At 35.9% G+C, this 20,168-nt stretch overlaps 1 protein-coding gene across 1 annotated transcript in view; it reads right to left on the bottom strand.

Moving 5' to 3' along the window:
• Positions 1-20,168, bottom strand: part of PIK3C2G (phosphatidylinositol-4-phosphate 3-kinase catalytic subunit type 2 gamma) — a 350,852-nt gene that overhangs the window by 108,839 nt on the left and 221,845 nt on the right. Inside the window, exons 21-24 of the mRNA XM_032855093.1 lie at positions 15,659-15,751; positions 14,096-14,225; positions 9,274-9,410; positions 7,258-7,427 (exon numbers count right to left, since the gene is read on the bottom strand). Of these exons, the coding sequence (XP_032710984.1) occupies positions 7,258-7,427; positions 9,274-9,410; positions 14,096-14,225; positions 15,659-15,751 (530 nt within the window). The remainder of the gene's footprint in view (positions 1-7,257; positions 7,428-9,273; positions 9,411-14,095; positions 14,226-15,658; positions 15,752-20,168) is intronic.

Here is a 20,168-nt window from a genome sequence, read left to right as displayed (position 1 = left end):
AAAAATCCCTTGGTAAATTTGTAATTAGGATAACAGAATATGGAAGGTTCTTAATTTGATCTTCAGAAAAATTGTACTTTCTTAGGTCAAGAGAGGTAAATTTTAAAACATTTTTGTAGTGATCCTTCAATCAACCAAAATTGAGCCTCTGCTAAGTGTCAGGAACTAGCTAGATGCTTAAGATACAAAGATGCCCATAAAGCACTCACAGTTGGAGAAGTACTAGAAAATGTGCTTTTTTCAGATACTGCTTTCAGTAAAAAAACCCACAATGTTTATTAATAAACATTTGTGTGAATAACAGACCAATGAGACTCACCTAATTTTAGAGAACACTAAGATAGTAATTAAAGCATGTAAGAGATCATTAATGCCTATATAGCATTTGGATTACAATGAATATTACATAAAACCAGAATGATTGGAGTAAGACAAAATCTTTTAATCTGCTAAGGGAATTTGTTTGTTTGTTTATTTGTTTTTCCCAAGGATGGTTTTAAATTAAGGGTATTTAGAATATAAACATTATAATACTCAAATTAGAAATTAAACAAAAAATTTTAAATCAGTGGTAACTAACTATTGAAGATAATGTCAAGATGATTATAGATACAGGGAATTTTTATGACTAATATTGAGGTGAAAATTCTGGGATGAATTACATTTGGTGATAGGTGATCTATTGAGATAAAGTTTGAAGTGTATAAACCATGCTATAAGAAGATAGATACATAATATTTTAGTTATCTTCATGTAAATATTTGAATAGGAAAAAAAGAGTTGCAATTTTATTTTGTTTGTGTTCTGGAGTGATTGTTCATCTGTTTTAAATGGATTCATGTCCTCTGATATGGTGGCATATATTTAACTCACTTTTTTTTTTTTTTTAGAAAAAAAGAAAGCTCTTATTTGTGACATTCTGCAGCTTTCATGGTGTATATACTTTCACTATGGCTGATTTCAGATTATCAAAGTGATGTCGCTGAACATGGAGCTGAGAAGGAATACAGACAATATGCTCTTGCAAGCCAGCCCACTTCACTGGTGAAAAAAATCAAGCTAGCTTGATCCAGGTCGAGGACACTTCTGCTTATGCCTGAAATTATATCAGAAGTCAAGAATGACTTCGTGAAATACCTTATAGTCTAAATAAACCTGAAGAATACTGCAATGTAGTAAAAAAGATTGCAGTGCAATCTGTCAGTTAAGAAGCCTCAAATTCAGAGAACTTTAAGGACTAAAAAGTTCAACTCATGAGTTTCAGACTGCATACTTTAAAAAAAGTACCAAAATAAGATATTCAAATAATTTTAAATATAAAGACACAATAATCACCTAGAAATGCAGTCTCATTTCTTGTCACTTCATTTGAAGCACTTACACTACAGTTAATTAGAACATTTCTCGAGCCTTTACTCAATGCTAGACACTCTTCTAAGCACTTCACACGTATCAGTTAATCTTCAAAAAAATATGTTTCATAAAAAACTACATTGAATCACAGAGAAGCCATTTGTTCAAGGTCACATCATTAGTACATTGTAGTATGGAATTAACGAAAAAAATCATACGGTGTATCTCCAGGGTATCTGAGCTTAACCACCACTCATACAACCTCTAAAATTAAAGACTTCATGCAAGTCTAGTATTACTGAAGTAAAAGACCACATAGATTGTGAAAATATAGTTTGGAAAAATACAAATATGAAACAATGAATTAGAAGAACAATAAACATCACCAAAGAAGGCCTTCCTTAATTTTTCCTCCTCTATAAGAGAAAGTCACCATCAAGAAATTACTGAGTTGAAATTTGCGATTTATTACAATGATAGCTTTCACATAATGAAAAAATTGCAATGTAGAAATCATTGTTACAAGGGAAATTTGAGCGCAAAACTGTGGATGCATAATTTGTTAACCACTTTAATTTGAATTTTTGTGAGAGAAAATAAAGAAGATAATAATGAAGCAATATTTCAAAATAAAAACCAGAAAAAACTTCAGAAACTTGGTGAAATTCTTCATTGTTTCCATTGTAAGGATTAGCCAAATTTCCCCCAGAATCATTAAGGGATGCTAGGGCTGAATTGCCCTGTGATTTAATCCACTGGTGTAAATCCTCTTTATCTAATCTCATAATTAAAACCATTAAGGAAGGACTGTTTGTTTATATACAGGATCTGAAATCCTTCATATTCATAGCTGAGATGACATTTCTTCTTCTCTCTTCAAAGCTAGAAAGTCTACAGGAGGCTCCAATTTGGTCTAAGCATGGGCTTTCCAGATTTCTGGTAAAATGAATTCAGGAGAATGGTTCAGGGACATCTGGGCAAGAATTCCAAATGAAAGTGTTGCTGGGCTAACTCGATATAATCCAAGAATCAGGAGAGCCAATGTCTATGAACATTTTCTAAACAGAATCACATAAATGTTTCAGTGTGAGATGTTCCGGAATGGTGATGTAAGCATGAATATTAAAGGGCAATGGCCCTGCAAGAAATCAGTTTCTTTCTCAAGATCCTGCTTGTAAGGAAAACATCACCTCATTATTCTTCCTTTTAAAGAAACCAAAGATCAAAGGAAAATCTATCCCCAGATATACTACAACTGGTTCTGCTCTGTTGGTCTGCTAATTTCCATTATTAAATTCTGTAACCTTGGCTGAAGGCTGTATCTACATTAGAGACGGTCTTATGTGTGTACGTGATTTCTTTTTTGCCAACCCATAAACCACCCCCAACTTTAAACTATGACTCTTTGTGTGCAGTTGAGCAATGATCAAGGCAAGTGGATTATGAAGTGAAATTACTTGATATGTGTTAGTAAGCCTTTGTAAACCTAAAAAGTTATACAAATACTTTCCTCCTCCATGTGTTTAAGGAGTAGATAGTAGTAGAAACACATGCGTCTGGGATACATATACTTTCTGGGATACATGTAATTATGTTAAGGAGTATGATCCTGGATATTATTGGTTATTACTAGAGCATTATATGGCCTTGCTAGACTGTTAGAGAGTAGGATAGTTCTAGGGCATGATTTACATGCCTGGCTTTGTACATTATGGGCAGGTTATTAATAAGTCTAGTGGGTGTTTAAAAGAAGTTAGGTGAAGCTAGACATTTCTCTAAAGATCAGGTCTGGGGAGCCTGAGTGGCTCAGTCATTAAGCATCTAACTTCAACTCAGGTCATGACCTTGGGATCCTTGGATCGAGCCCCACATCTAGCTCGCTGCTCGGCCGGAAGCCTGCTTCTCCCTCTCCCATTCCCCATGCTTGTGCTGTGTCTCTCCCGATCAAATAAAAAATTAAAATCTTTAAAGAAACAGATAAAGATCAGGTCTGTAATGTAAAAAAGGTAGTAAAAATAAGAATGTTCATGTGTCATGGGGGATACAGAAGTTTGATTTATAAGAAGCCTACTGTCAACCTAGCAACCATTAACAACAACCACCGGTCCTAGGACAGAAGTAGTCACCTATCTTATGAAACAGCATTCAAATGAACTCTTGACACAGCCAAAAGAGACTTGGAAGAAAATTGTTAGAATACAAATTCAGAAGTAACAGTTTCAAGAGAGAAATCCAAAGGGACATTGCTAATGAGTCTTAGATAGCCACTGGTGGAGATAAAATCTTGCAAATAATAATCCAAATGGATCATTGTGCTGCAGCTGGCCCCTTAACTGGTGAACAATAATCAATAATCTCAAAGGAAGACAGTGTTAACTTCATTTTTGTTCATCCAATCAATAATTATTGAATGATTGAAGGCTTCCCTATGAATGGTTTATTACCTGAAAAGCAATATTAAGAACCTACTAACAGTGAGGATCTGTGCTGGGTACATTTTCATGCACCTCAGACATTGCACAAAAAGAGATTTAAAATTGCCATAAGAGGACCTAAATAGACGTTTTTCCAAATAACACATACAAACAGCCAATAGATATATATAAAGATGCTGCATATCACAGATGATCAGGGAAATGCAAATCAAAACTACAATGAGATATCACCTTACAGTTGTTAGAAAAACTCATACCAAAAAGCAAGAAATAACAAATGTTGGTGAGGATATGGAGAAAACAAAACTCTTGTGCAGTTGGTGGGAATGTAAATTGGTCCAGTCACTATGGAAAGCAGCATGAGGGTTCCTCAAAAAGCTAAAAACAGAAGTACCATACAATCCAGTAATTCCACTTCTGAGTATTTACATGAAGAAAATGAAAAGATTAATTTGAAAAAATATATGCACCCCTATGTTTATGTTCATCAATAGATGAATGGATAAAGATGTGGCATATATATACACAATGGAATATTACTCAGCCATAAAAAAGAAAGAAGTCTTGCTATCATGACAACATGAATGGATCCATAAGGTATCATGCTAGGTGAAATAAATCAGACAGAGAAAGACAAATATCATATGATTTCACTTATGTAAGTGGAATCTGAAAAACAAAACAAAACAAAACAAACAAACAAACAAAAACAGAGACAAATTCATAAATACCCAGAACTGGTAGTTGCCAGAAGTGAGGGCAGTAGGAGATAGCAAAATAGATGAAAGGGATTTATAGGTACAAGCTTCCAGTTATAAAATAAATAAGTCAGAAGGATAAAATGTACAGCATAGGGAATATATATATATATATATGTCCCTATTATATGATAACACTGTGATAACTGTGGGGTGACAGATGGTGACATTTGTGGTGAATATTTTGTAATATATAGAATTGCTGACTCACTATGCTGTGCATCTGAAACTAATATAATATTATATGTCAAAAAACCTGCCAAATGTAGAAGCAGCAGCAGCTGTTGTAATATTAATAAACAAACAAATTTGGCTCTACCTTTTCTATACACCCTGGGACATATCTCTATTACAGCACTTACCATATTGTTCAGTAACTTGTTTTTTGTTGTTTTTTTTTTAAGATTTTATTTATTTGACAGAGATCACAAGTAGGCAGAGAGGCAGGTGGTGGGGGATGGGTAACCACCCTCCCTGCTGAGCAGAAAGCCCGATGTGGGGCTCCATCCCAGGACCCCGAGATCATGACCCAAGCCGAAGGCAAAGGCTTTAACCCACTAAGCCACTCAGGCGCCCCAGTAACTTGTTCTTTACTTTATATGTCTCCCTTAACTTTTTCTGTAGGAATGAAATATTTATATATATATATTTTAACCACCACTATGGTCAACACTATTGCTAGTTAAATAAATAAGGGTTAACCCACATTTTCAGTGGACCATACAGCAAAAAAAACAAAGATGTCAAAATTGTAATCTAATCTTTAAATTTCTGGGAAAGGGTGGATTTTAGAGAAAACATGTTACATAAGTAAATTATGTCTATGTTCATGTACGTTAGTTAACATTTATCTTTCATAAACTAGGTATCCTGCCTCTATGGATGTTCTAAAAGTCCGTACAACTCTCTGTCTGCCCTCTCTACATTTTACAGTGATTATTCATGTTTTTGTCTTCTAGTATTCTAAGAGCAAAACCCATTGAGGTGGTAAATGTGGACTATTACACTTTGTGTCCCCAAGGTTATTACAGTCCTCAGCACACAGACAATCCTGAGTAGATTTTTAAGGAATGAATGCAGATGTGGTGAATTTTCCCAATGTAGTCAGTTTGGAAGGCAGTGTATTGGGAAGAATAACAAGTGAAGTGATTCCATTTGTATGTCTCTACAAAATAGGAAAAATCATATTATGTAGTTTATGCTGACATTTTAATACTGGATAATGGCCATCTAATGAAAGTTCATCGTGCTATCTTGTAGAAGACATTATTTCTTCTATGGGGGAGCTGCTTTTAGCTAAAAGTGACTGATTACACTTTAGAATGGTTTGATTCCATTTCTACTTTCAGGTGAAGTATCTTTTTAAAGCAAGGGACTTTTAGTCTTAAACTTTGGGTTTCCTTGCCCCAGTACAAATAAAAGAAAACAAAAAATTACTCATCCATCAGTTCTTTTTGGGTTCAGTAAATGATAAAATTATTTATTAAGACTAAAAATCCAGGAGTCATCCTTGAGTGTTTTCCTTTCTTCTCCTACCTGCTAAGCCCCTCCCCCAGCCCATTAATCATGCCAAGTGTCCAAGTGATTAGCAGGTCCTATGACTCTGACTCCAAAATAAATTCTCAATCTGTCAGTTTTTACCACTTCCTTTCCATTAAGGTCTTGCCGTAATCATTGTAGTAGACTCCTATCTTGTCTCATTACTTCACAAGACAGCAGGAAAGAGTTTTGAAATCCATCAACAGCTTGCCCCGAACCCTGCTATTTTTGGTGCTCTCTCTTCCTAGAATACTATCCTCACAGATTTCCACAAGGTGAATCATTAATTATACAGTTGTGTCCCATCTCTTCCTAGAGGCCTCTTTAAAATAGGATCCCTGCTCCAGTAACTCTCTATTCCATTTCTTTGCTTTAGTTTCTTATTAACAAATTAAACTCCTCTTTTCCTCGTATCATTTCTTTGCATGTTAACTTGTTTAATGTGTGTCATCTCTACTAGAAAGAGATCAGGGTTTGTGTCTGCCTTGTTTACGGTTATAGCCACAGAGCCTTGAATGGTAGTTACTCACTAGGTATTTTTGGAATTCTTCAATGCGATCTCAGTGTAGGAAATGTGCTAGTTTTATGATATGTAGACCAGGGGTGGTGATTGCTATGGGCAATATACCAGATGTATTGAGACCATGAATTCATGCCTCATTGTCCATTCAAGGTTTATAAAAAATGAAAATATTATATTTCAGACAATTCAGCCTAGAATAGGATTAGTGTCTCATGGGAGAAGTTCACTAACAATTTGAGGAAACCTAATTTATTCCATTAACAATCTATGGAAAAAATATTTCCTTTAATCTTATTAGATATATAAACATGTTTGTGTCATTTGGGGGGATGTGAGAGATGGGCAGTCAGTCATTTGCTGGATTCCTTTGCCATTACATGCAAAGGCATACATCACTCTAGGACATTACTTAATTACTCTAAAAAACATTATTTGCGGGGCGCCTGGGTGGCTCAGTGGGTTAAAGCCTCTGCCTTCGGCTCAGGTCATGATCTCAGGGTCCTGGGATCGAGCCCCGCATCGGGCTCTCTGCTCGGCAGGGAGCCTGCTTCCTCCTCTCTCTCTGCCTGCCTCTCTGCCTACTTGTGATCTCTGCTGTCGAATAAATAAAATCTTTAAAAAAAAAAAAAAACATTATTTGCACACTGACCTTTTTATCCCTCCAAATGTTTGTGCATGACCTAGGAATTTTCCAAAGTCAATATGAAACATGTGGCCTGACTTTGTCAGCATGATATTGTCGTTATGCCGGTCACAGACTCCCAGGATGAACGTTACCACACACCAGCCAGCACAGGAATAGAAAAAGTTCCTCAAGGCCTAATCAGTTGAAAAACAATAACACAAAGATAATACACACACAAAATGAGCAAATGTGTTAGCATCAGAGTTAATAGTAAAAACTATCATAAAAAGCAAAATTACATAATTGAGAACTACTTCTACATCTCAGTTGAGAGAAGATTATGATTAAATGACTAGTTCTGGATATGCTACAGAAGAACATGAAGCAAATTCTTCTTTGGCCTAATGAATGTTTCCCTTGAAATTGTACAAAATACCCCTTTTACTCAGTTGGTTCTAATTTTCATAGTTTATTGAAGAGGATTCCTGGTGTGGGTTTTTTTGATGTCTCAAATATACAATATTGAATGATTTTTTTCAAGGTAAAAGAAGAAACAATATGGCTCAATATTGCCTATCCCCAGAGAAATTTAAAATATCAATTTTGAATATTTGAATTTTTAACACAGATAAAGCCATATTGAGATTTGTGTAATATATTATGTACATCCTTACACATAGGTCATCCACTTGTTGTCCAAAAATGGTTTGGTATGGTCTATATCAGTGAATGTCTTCGTGGGTGGAAGTAGATAACCACTGAGTCAATTGTGGCTTCTGTTTCTTCAAGAAACAGAGGTTTCTTGCCAAAACTACTCTTTATTTTCAAAATGGTCTCCTGGGTATACATCATTTTCATCAATGATGCAACTTTGTAACCAAGGTGTAACCATGAGTGATTGATTGGGCCATGGTAATCGGTCTCCTAGAATGGTGTGGCTGACATGCTAGAGTGGAAATCCGTGTCACTGAACCTAGTTCATGTCTTAGTTCTGGATATCCCAAGATCCTGAACAAGTCATTTAATTTGTCTATCTAGATACTTTTCACTTATAAAATGAAGATAATAAAAGATGCCCTTACATGGTAGCTGTGAAGGGCAAATCTGTGTGAAAACATCTCTAATATAATCCCAGAGATTTGTTCAAAACTCAAGTTATAATTGTGGGAATGGCAAAAAAATAGATTTCAAGATAATGTCATCTTATCTTTGTTATTTGACATCCAAAGGCCTGTAATTTGTTCTACTCCAATCTCACAGAAGCCTGGAATAGATGAACTCTTGGGTCTCTCTATCATGGCCTGTGCTAAGTAGGGTGACCAATCATCCCAGTTTGCTCAGGACTGAGGCATTTCCTAGGATGAAGGAATTTCAGTGCTCTGGACAATTCCAAACAAATCCAATGTTCGACCATATTCTATTTTTGTGTGAATTAGTATAAAGGTGCCTTTGCCTCTGGGTACATCCTGTTGTACCAGTTCATGCCCTGGCAAGTGGAACAAAGCCTGGCTTTAACCGACTCATCCCATTAGCTGGGAGCTCTGGTATAGGGCAGAACCTGCACAACTGTACACTGCAGGCCAGATGCCAGCATGAAGTTAAGTGGGAAAAATGTTTGCAGTTAAATAAAACACTACATTTTGTAAAGTTCTGAGATATTAAAAAATAAAAAAACTACTATGCCTTCTGCAAACATTGAAAGAAGAAGGCTTAAAAAGGTAGAGCTCAGCAGAAGAAATGCATTGCAAAGGAAGGAGGAGGATTTATAGAAATAGGAGATTGTGTACAGGTATGCAGAGGTAACTTGAAAGAGTGATTTCAAGGAGCATCATCTCAGCAGAGATAGCTGTAAGAAGTAAAACCAAATACAGAAATTTTATCTAGTTAATATACCATTTAAACTGGGTTATCATTACTAAGCTAATGACTGAGTACACTCAAGGTGTACTTAATTTACTTTTTCATCAACTACAATAGCTAATGATCCAGAGCATATTCTGATTTATCACCTTATTTAAAATTAACTACAGCAGGACAAACCTTTTCATAATCTTCCTTTAAATGGTTGTGCTGGCTGAACCACTTCTTGATTGTGTTTTCCTTCAAAGGTCCAATCAGCCCAGCATGGCGATGAATCTTTGCTAGGGTTATGGCATCGGGTACCATCTGCACCAATCCTGGTGGATTAAAAAAGAGATTATAGAAGTATTCTGACTTCCCAGGATGAGGAATACTTAGGAAACACATCTTGATCTATGCAGCAACAATAATCGCACTAATGTGAGTTACCCTTTTCTTGGCAAAACTTCTTTTCTGAAGGAGCCTTATCTAGATGACCTTCTTTCTAATTTTTCTGAATCCTGGGGAGCAATGAGGTTGCTTGTAGTGTTTGGATCAGATCTTTCAGAAGAATCTTTACTGTTTTTTCTTGAACTACAGTAGAGAGCCAGTCTAAATGGTCTCAAAGAGTTCCCACTGAGTCAATGAGGTAGTGGGTTAATTAACATATAACTTGTGCATTCATTTGCAGTTTAAAGGAGGACATTCAAATTTGTATAACAAGCATAATTATGATGAAAGAGAACCAACTACAATCTCTATAACAAATATGTCAAATATATTATAAAAATTAATATTCAGGTTAATAAAATCTTCACCCTTAAATGTCCCTTTCCTAGGAGTGAACAGAATAACGGCAGTAAACGTGGAGAGCCACCTGCTCCTTCCTTTCCAGTCAACATTAAAGAGAAACTATGGTAATAATTTTTTAAAGGAGAAGCATATGTTGATTGAGGTTCAGTAGAACCCTTGCCCCACTGACCATGTATCCATCAAGGACTGCGTTCCTTTCTTTCATTGTGTTCCTAGGTTATTATAATGCAAATATTTTCAGATCTTCTGATTTTATTCTGCACAGAAGAGCAATTTAGACCCATATTTAAAACTGTCCCAGGAATAATGTGCACAAAACAACCTGTAATATACAGTTCTATAAATAAAATCATTGAAAGACATAAAAGTTTAGAATTCCTGATTTCCACAATTTTGGCAATGCAAGAGCTGAAAACTCAAATGTCCTAAGGGACCAAAGACCCAAATGTAACTATATGAAAAGAGACATGGTTGAATTTTTAAAACTGTTTTCATGATCTATCTTAAAAACATTTGAATTAAACAATGAGCAAACAAATTGTCTTGGTAAATGATACATTTCTCTGTACTGGATTTGGCCAGTAGTAACTGGTTGCAGCCTTAATCTCGCTTAATAGTTAATAGCCCAGTTGTGACCTTTAGGCCTCTACGTTGCTGGATCGGAAACATGGGGACAAGGGGAATGGGAATAGAATACGGAATGGTTGCAGAAATAACTTGTAGAGAGAGAGAAGGAAAGAAAGAGAGGAAGGAAGGAAGGAAGGAAGGGAAGAAGGAAGGAAGGGACTAACTAACTTAACACTCCAGAAGTAAATCTTGGGCGTATTCTTAATATTATAGCCAACAGTATTTGGCTCTTGTGCAGATTTTCTCATGTGTATTAACTGAGATAGCAAATGTAAAGCATTTACATGTAGTAGTAATGTTATTGCTTTAGAAAGAGGTGATTCTTTCTTCCTAATCCTGAACATTTCCCTCCTCATTCTTCTAGTTCCTCCACTTAATACTTGCAAAGGGAAATCACCTCCTATCTGGCTCCTTCGTGCTTCACTGCCTCACATCTGACCGTGACCAAAATTAAGATTTACATTATTAGCACCATTTAGATACTGTGCTCTAGCAATGTCAGTTACTTTTAAGATCACATTTGTCTTTAGGGAACTAATCTTTGCTAAATCCCAAGCCATTTATCATAACACTTACATTGCTGACTACTCTGAAAACCTTGTACCTAATTTATAATAATCATGGTGGCTAAATTCTGTGTATCAATTAAAATCATAAATTATATTTTATACCTTTTAAACTAGTATGTATGACACACCTTTTAAATACTTATAACAATTCTGTGTGCATTGAGTAATATGTGTAGTTCTTTTCTTGTAGTCCTCCAATGCAAAGTTACTCCAATTTTAGTGCATATATGTATCACTTGGGGACCTTGTTAAAATGCAGGTTCTAATTCTTTAGGGTGGGGGTAAGGCCTGAGATTCTGCATTTATAACAAGCTCCCAGGTGATGTCAACACTGCTGGACCATGGGTCACATTTTAAATAGCAGGGTTCTTAGGGACAAAACTTTTTAAGGTGGTATCACATAAGGCAGTGGCTCTCAAAATGGTGCATAAGAAACACTGGAGCAGCTTTTTATGGTCCCAGAGACTTGAGAACTCCCTCCGCTCTTCAATGCCTAAGTAGAAAACCTGATTTAGTACCTGGTTGGGGCCTAGGCTTTGGATTTCCCTATGTAATTTTAAGGCCCATCAAATTTGGAGAGCCAGTAATAAAATAAATCTTAAAGAAATTTTATTTGCCCTGACAGTCTCCCCCAAAGCTCCTAGGACATCATATACAAAGTAGCCATGAGAATTATAATCAACAATAATGTTGATAAAGCCGTGAAAACTTCTGGCCTCGAATGTACTGTCCTTTATGGGCAGCAACTCTGTATAGCTCATTTTAGTATTTCTAATTTTACTTTGTTATATACATATATATCTTTTTTAAGATTTAATTAATTTATTTATTTGAGAAAGAGAGAAAATTGAGAGAGAGAGCATGAGAGGGGGAAGGTCAGAGGAAGAAGCAGACTCCCCACTGAGCAGGGAGCTTGATGCAGAACTCGATCCCAGAACTCTGGGATCATGACCTGAGCTGAAGGCAGTCACTCAACCAACTGAGCCACTCAGGCACCCTGCGAGATTTCTTGAAAAAAACAGATATTCAGTAAGTCTTGGAAGCATATTAAAAATGGAATCTGATCTCCTAAACATGATGTTTGCTTTAATGATCCTATTTTTCTTGAAAAAGTATTTTGCCAGTATAATGCCCTTTCAAATCCTAACAACTATAGATGATTATCGGTAGATACGAGGGATTAATAGCTTGTTTTTTGACATCGGCAACTTTGGGCAAGTCTACATTCATTTTGCAGGTCATTTTATTAACTTTATTAAAGATTTAGACTCTGCTAAATTCTATAATTTTAAACTGGAAATGAGTACATGCAATTGAAGAATTTCACTGAGGTCCGTGATATATTCAATTTCTGAAGAAAAGGTAATCTATGTGACATCAAAAAGTTCAGTTTGGCTCATCTAGCTTTATTCTTACTCTTTCAATACATTAGGATTTGAAAGAATTAGGTCACTTTATGTAAGAAAAAGGAGAGTAAATGCAAGGAATAGCAATCTCACAGTATCAGTGATACTCTTAGGAACTAGAGCTTTGGAAAGGGTTCAGGGGTGGATACTTGTCATGAAAGCAAGAGCTCTATTATCAAAATCAAAATAATTGGGTAGCATGACTTGTTACAGAGTCAGCCGGAAGTATTAGGTTGCAAGTTAAGCCAACATGGAGGTGCTTCCAAACATTTGGCTGGGGTGCTGAGCTTTGTGGTGGGACCTCAGGTACTTGGGGGCGGACAGTGATAGTTTTTCTGTTAGAGTTAAATTGTAGTTCTGCCTGAATAACAACAAGCACCACCACCACAACAACTACATGGTTCTAGGTCCGTTCCCTAGTTCTACCGTTTTTTTCTTTTTTAAGATTTTATTTATATATGTGACAGAGAAAGACACAGAAAGAGAGGGAACACAAGCAGGGGGAGTGGGAGAGAGAGAAGCAAGCCTCCCGCTGAGCAGGGAGTCTGATGCGGGGCTTGATCCCAGGACCCCAGGATCATGACCTGAGCCGAAGGCAGATGCTTAATGACTGAGCCACCCAGGTGCCCCTAGTTCTATGATTTTTTATCCTTTTGTTTATGCAGTTGTATTTGCTATCCCACCAAGTAGTTGAATGAAATTCTAAGTGGCAGTGACCACATTCAAAGAAGATTATAAGGTATCTTGGGAATTATTTCTTCAATTTAGCGTGATTGTAATTAAGTGCAAATTTTACTTGTGATGGTAGTAATTTGGGTGGCCCATTGATGGTACTTTCATTGAAAATGTGTATTAAATGTAATTATAATTCCATATTAATATCTTGGCTTTTATAAAGGAAAATAAGTATGTTCAAAATTTGCATGTTTGGTCATCTTTGACTACTGAAATTATGATTTATTTATAAGTCTTTTAGAGGGGCACCTGGGTGGCTCAGTGGGTTAAAGCCTCTGCCTTCGGCTCAGGTCATGATCCCAGGGTCCTGGGATCGAGCTGGCATAAGTCTCTCTGCTCAGTGGGGAGCCTGCTTCCTCCTCTCTCTCTCTGCCTGCCTCTCTGCCTACTTGTGATCTGTCTGTCAAATAAATAATAAAAAAACTTAAAAAAAAAAAGTCTTTTAGAAATTAAATGCAGATTTATAATGTATTTAGATAGTTCAGAACTCATTCAAGCATTTGCAACTTTGTAAATTTTGTGTTAATAGGCAACAGAATGAATTTTTTGAATGAATAAGCTCTTCTGTTATTATTTTTTTAAAAAAGAAAAAACATACAAAAGACACACAAAAGGACACCACAGTTAACATTTGGATTGTCAAAATCCTGATTAATATCAAAAAAGACAATATATTCTTTGACATCCTAAATTACTTTGACTTACCCACTTTTGAAAATAATTATTTTTAAGAAAAAAGAATGACGTTGTATGGTTCTTTTGACTTTAAAATTTATAGTCTAAAATGAAGGCTGTGGAAAGTTTGGTGTCATGTTACCAGTGAATGTTTAAGATAAATAATGTAAGTCAGATCACTTTCTAATCTATACTGACCTTGACCTTTCCCTGTGGATAGGCATCTATAAATGATCATTTGCATATCCAGGCCTTCCCGCAGCCAAATATTGTCTATCACTTGAATAATCTGCAGAACAAGCATATCCTGACGAAGATCATCTCCAGCCTGTTAAAAACAAAATTAGAGACTCTGGATTTCTCTTTGAGTTCCATTAAAGGCCTTCAAATATGATATATATCATTTCTTTCCTCAGATACATTTCCAGCCCAAGTTAAGATGGTTACAGTTGTTTTGTTAGTATTAAGAACACCTTGTGTTTCTGAGAGAGGATCAAAGAAAATAAGAACTTTCCTTTAAATGATTACAGAAGCTTCAGCCATCAAACTAGAAGTTGCTTGGAAAGTTGTTCGCTGATAATAATCTTTCAATTTATCATCCACGTGTGATGTCTTAGATTCAAAATCTAGTGAAGAGAGGCTTGATGAATGTTTATTCAAATCTCTCAGCCAAGAGAGATTTCTTTCTAACTAAAACATTATTTGGTATGCCATAAATGTACATACTGTTATAGAGTTGGAATACCAAGAGCTTCTTGATGAGGAGTATAAACGGCACACATAGGATTCATCAGACTTTAAATCATTGAATTCTCATATTATGAAGGTGGTTAAAAGTGTTCACAATAAATAGTCTTTGATCATAATAAATGATTAAGGAGCAATTTTTCATGCATAGGTAAAGGAAATGGAACATGTCCAAAGGGGAAGGATAGTTTTCTGCTTTTAAACTAAGAGGTTTGGTTTTGAAAATGCTTTCTAAATTATATGCAAAAAAAATATTCCGAGATGCAATTTTGTGGTATTTTTTTCTTCACCCAAAATGCAGTGTTTCACGACCATCAATGCCTGAAGTTACACAAGTCAAAGCCAAAGTATGGGTGTGCTAAAAATTATCCTCAAAAATAGTCAAAATCCACCAAATAATTTACTCTGAGACCTAGTTGTCTGGTTTGGCTGAACACTTGATTAAATTAACCGAATGGCTCCAAAGTCTTCCTTTTCACTCATAGCTTCTTAATTGATCCCTCTTTCCAACTTGCCCCAAACTCTTTTACTACCTTTTACTCTACTTTCCTATGGAATTCATGATAAAGACTGATTTGGCCTCTGTTTATTTGAAAAGAAGAAAATAATCCAAATTACTAAAATAAGCAAGTACCTGCAGAATAGAATTTTATGTTACATTAACATATCATTTGAATTTTACCTAATATTGATTCTAATTTAGTATCTAAATCAAAGAAAACTCTCTCACTAGGGGTTCCCCACACATTCCACTTCCTGTGCCACTCAAAAGTGTATAATTTCACTTACTGAAACATATCTTCTCAAGTTTTGCACTGCAGGTTCACTAGCTTGAGCCAGTAATGATTGATTTATTGTTAATCATTGACATGTTCTATAATTCTGTAAAAATGCAGAATCAAAAATAACTGGAATCCTCTATGCTGTCATCAGAGGAAAGTAACTATAATAATTTCTTTTTGCAAGAAATAAATCAATAATTCTCCCTGTGAAATCAATCTGATGTTTTTGTACCTTAAAAATGACGCTGATGTTTTTGCCCATTGGGTTAGCATTGATGAAAGTAATCTTCAATGGCACAGCATGAGATGTGAAATATGAACATGCCTATAGAAAGAGAAGAGAAAAATGGTGAGCAAAATAAACCAAAAAGAACCCTTTCCCTGAAATCATGGGCTTCTTGCATAATATGTTATGTAAGAAAATATAACACATATGTATAATTTTTATACTTTGGAACAAAGAAACATATTTATTAAAAACAGCAATAGAACAACTTTGGTCTACTAACCAAAGCCTTTACTTAGAAACTGAAAATGTAGCTTCTTGGCAGTTTGTAAATCTTTACTCTTTTTCTCACTGAACAGTGGTGATATGTTGGAGGTTTAAATAAACTAAGTAGTATGTAGACATTGTGTTTATGATAGTTGATTAATATCTAAAATTGCTATTCAAAAATATATTTCCTTTTAATTATTTCTTCCCTGCAGAATTCTTTTTTTTTTTTAAAGATTTTATTTATTTATTTGACAGACAAGAGAGCACAAGTAGGCAGAGAGGCAGGCAGAGAGAGAGGAGGAAGCAGGCTCCCCGTTGAGCAAAGAGCCCCATGCAGGGCTCGATCCCAGGACCCTGGGACCATGACCTGAGCCGAAGGCAGAAGCTTTAACCCACTGAGCCACCCAGGCACCTCATTCCCTACAGAATTCTTTAAGGAAATATGGTTTTAGGGTTAAGAAAGACTGAGTTCAAATTTGAACTCTGTAACTTTAAGATATATGGCCTAATAGATATAAAAGACCTTCTACAGTGCAGCTCCTGACACTAATTAGGTACTTCAAAAATAATATTGCATTCTTTTTCTCTTTTAGTTAATGAGTATTTTCTTACCTTTATAAATAACAGTACAACATATGTTTCCTCCTTCCCTTTCTTTCAGTTACACTTTGCATTTCCATTTTCAGCTTTATGATATTGACTACTTTCTATTATACTTTTCTTGTTGCTTATTTTCCTTTTATGTTCTTACATCTAATTGAGTGTTAAAAGGTTGTATGTCTTTAGGCTATTAGAGACTTCATGTTGACAGCGAAGAGTTAAATCAATACTAAATAAAGGAAAAGAACTTGATGGTTTCAATTTATCAACTTAGTAAAATATGACATCAATACATGTTGAAGGATCAGTTAATGTCATTATTTTTTGAGAAGTCCGAAATCAGTATAAACGGAGAGGGAAGAATATATATTTTTAACTTAACCTATGAACACAAATCTAACCTAATCCCTAAGAAACAGAAACCCTTGCTTTATTGAATCAATTTGAGGTTTATAGAAAATGGATGAGGCTGCTTATTAAGTAATGAATTCTTGCTTTGGGAATCAGTCAATCAGGGAACATATGACCTTCTGTCATGGTATTGAATTAGGAAATCCTGTATTAGTCCAGAAATGAGTCTAGATCAGTGGTTTTCAAACTGTGCTCATTCAATTCTTGGGGGTCTCTCTGAGGCATCCTAAGTCCAGGGAAGAGAAAAAGGGCAAAGGCAGGACGAAGACAAGGCTTAGCCCTTCTTCTTAATTACATCACTTGGCGCTATTTTACCTTCATTGTTTTATATTTTGGTTTTCACATGCAGTATACTTTCTGAGACTCATGCAAAAAATATTTTATATTTGATAACTAATATGGACAAACCATTATCTATGTGATATCAGAGGTACTATATCTACTCCCTAAGAGCCTACAGAAAGTTGGTATGAACACACATGCATTAAGCTGAAAATAATTTACAAGGCCATTTATCGCAGTTGGATGAAGAAGCACTTAAAGAAGAGAAGTCTTTCAGAGATGAGATGGATTTGAAGATTGTGGAACTTGGATTAGCAAAAATGTTTTTAAAAAGGCTTTCTAGGTAGGGAAAAGCAAACAATGAGAACTTAGATTAGATGTTAAAAGTGGACTGCAAGGGCCACAACCAGGAGATGGGAAAGAATGAGTTGGAGTCTTGGAAGATAATTTTATGTAAATGGTGAGATAAAAAAACTAGAATAGAGAAAAGAATACAGGAAGAGCTGGAATAGAGAAAGAAAGATGTGACCTTGTTCTTGAGAAGCACACACTAATGACATAGATTTAAAATAGTTTTAAAAAAGGAAAGAAACCTATTAGTAAATGAAGTGTGTGGTCCTTACTTTTTCAGGAGTGGGGAAGGATTACATTATGTTACAACCATTTTCCCAAATGGTCCATTCCCTAGTGATGGAAAGGGAGATAAGAAATGGTTCATTGTAATTAGTGGTTCCAAGGAGAGACAAGGGTAAAAATTCTTTGAAAGAGAGCTTAACTCAAAGTTAAGATCTTTGTCCTCTGTCTTAGAGAGCCATGTGTTAAAAAGTAGATTGGCTTGAGTGCATCTCCCCAGTGTAGTTTGCAGATGGTGATTAAAATAGAATATTGACTATAGGCTTTCCCATAGTCATATATTCATAAGTCTTCTCTCTAGTATGAACTCTCTGATGCCTGATAAACTGTGAACTATCACTAATGGCTTTCCCACAATCATTGCATTTATGAAGTTTCTCCCCAGATGGGTTCTCTAATATTGTAAAGTTGATGCTATCACCAAAGACCTTCCCATACTTATCACATTCATAGGATTTTTCACTAGTGTGAATTCTCTGTTATATAATGAAATGTGAGTCCTGACTGCATATTTTCCATACTTATGGGGTTTTATGCTTGTGTGAAGTCGGGTGACATAAAACAAGACATTTACTCTGACTGAATATTTGCCACACTGAGTTCCAAATGTTTTTCTCTGGTCTGAATTTGCTCACAGCCAACAAGTTGAGAGTTCTGATTGAAGCCTTTCCTTGCTGCCTACATTTATTGTGCTTGTTGCCCAGTTATGGAGGCTCTGATGTCAAATACGACATCTACCCTCACTGAACACCTTACTATGTTCATTATACTCTCAGGGTTTCTTCCCAGTATGGATTCTCTGGTGGTCAAAATGGTTTCTGTTGGAACAGAGAGCTTGCCCACACTCATGTCGCCTGTAATGTTTCTCACTAATGTGAAATACTTGATTTTAGAAAAGGATTTTATTCTGAATGAAAGCCTCCTATACTCATGAAATTTATGTCTTCTCCTGAGGATGAGTTATTTGAGGGTCAATGAGTAGGGAAATCTGAGTGAAGGTTTTTATGCATAAAGCACATTTATAAGGTTTTTTTTTTTCCTAATTATGGAATCTCTGATATGGAATGAGATGGGAGTAGTGATGACGAGTCTTCCCATGCTTGCTGCATTCATAGGGCTTCCCTGCTTAGTAGATTCTCAAATGAACCATTGACTGAGGAGTGCCTCTAAATGTCTTATCATATTCATTACACTCTTAGAGGCTCTTTCCAGAATGGATCCTCTGATGCAGGCTCTGACTGAAAATTTGCCACACTCGCCACATCTTCAGATGTGATGTATGTTCCTTTAGACTTCCTTGTTCTGCAGGACTGTAGGATGGACTAAAGTGGACTAAAATGTTCCCCAAGAGGGAGTGTCACCTGGCCACATCTGCCCTGTTTATTGCTCTACACACAGGTGCCCAGCATTGTGCCAGGCACAGCTGGCCACAGCAAATGGAGAAAAGAGGGAGCTTTACTTGGCATACTTTCCAGACTCAGGGAAAGTACTACTGTCTGCAGGTAGATATAGGAAAGGAGTGTGGCTCAGCTGCCGTGCTAGGGGTGGTGATCCTCAGCCTGACCATTTCACACAGGAATGCACAGCAACCACCCATTAGAGCTGATAACCCATACCTCCAAGGCCTACCAAAACCAAGACTCATATGGAATTTTAACAGAAAATTGTTCTACTCCTTAAACAACAGTAAACCAAGAAAACAGAAACAAAAAAAATCACAATCTAGACTCAATGAATCATACTGTTCTTTGTACTTTAAGATACTACGTCTTTGAAATGCTGCATTTCCCTGTATTTGCAACATTAATCAGTGGATATTGCTAATGATTAAAAAGTTACACATTTTTAAAGATTAGCAATGAATTTGGGTTTTAGCCCAGATAGACATATCACAGTCTGTGGAATTTGATGTCTTATTTTGTTATTTTTCAAAAATATGCTTGCATAGCATATTAGGAAAGTTTCTGAGGCAGCAAAGTTATAAAGGTAACAATGCCAACTTTTTAGCAAAACTTTTTATATTCATATTAATAATGGTCGAGTTTTTCTCCTAATTGCTGGATTTGTTTTCTTGATTGTATTATGATGTCAGTCAAGTAACATTTATTATACATGTGTGATAGTTTAACCTCTTCACCTCTTAAGTCTCACTTACCAATCCTGCCTCTATTAGTGCTTTCTACTCTTGGGCCCTTGAGAAGGAGGCTAATAAAGTTAATGGAGATAAAAGGAGAAAGAATGATTCTAAGTTGGAGAAGTGTGACTGACAGAGCCTGAGCAAGAGAAAGAAATTGTTTCTGATACCAGGAAGGTCACTCCA

This window comes from Lontra canadensis, unplaced genomic scaffold, assembly GCF_010015895.1.
Source record: "Lontra canadensis isolate GAN:19392208 unplaced genomic scaffold, GSC_riverotter_1.0 scaffold9, whole genome shotgun sequence".
Taxonomy (NCBI): Eukaryota; Metazoa; Chordata; class Mammalia; order Carnivora; family Mustelidae; genus Lontra; species Lontra canadensis.
The sequence above is the reverse complement of the archived record's forward strand: the minus strand, read 5'-3'. Positions and strand labels throughout refer to the sequence as shown.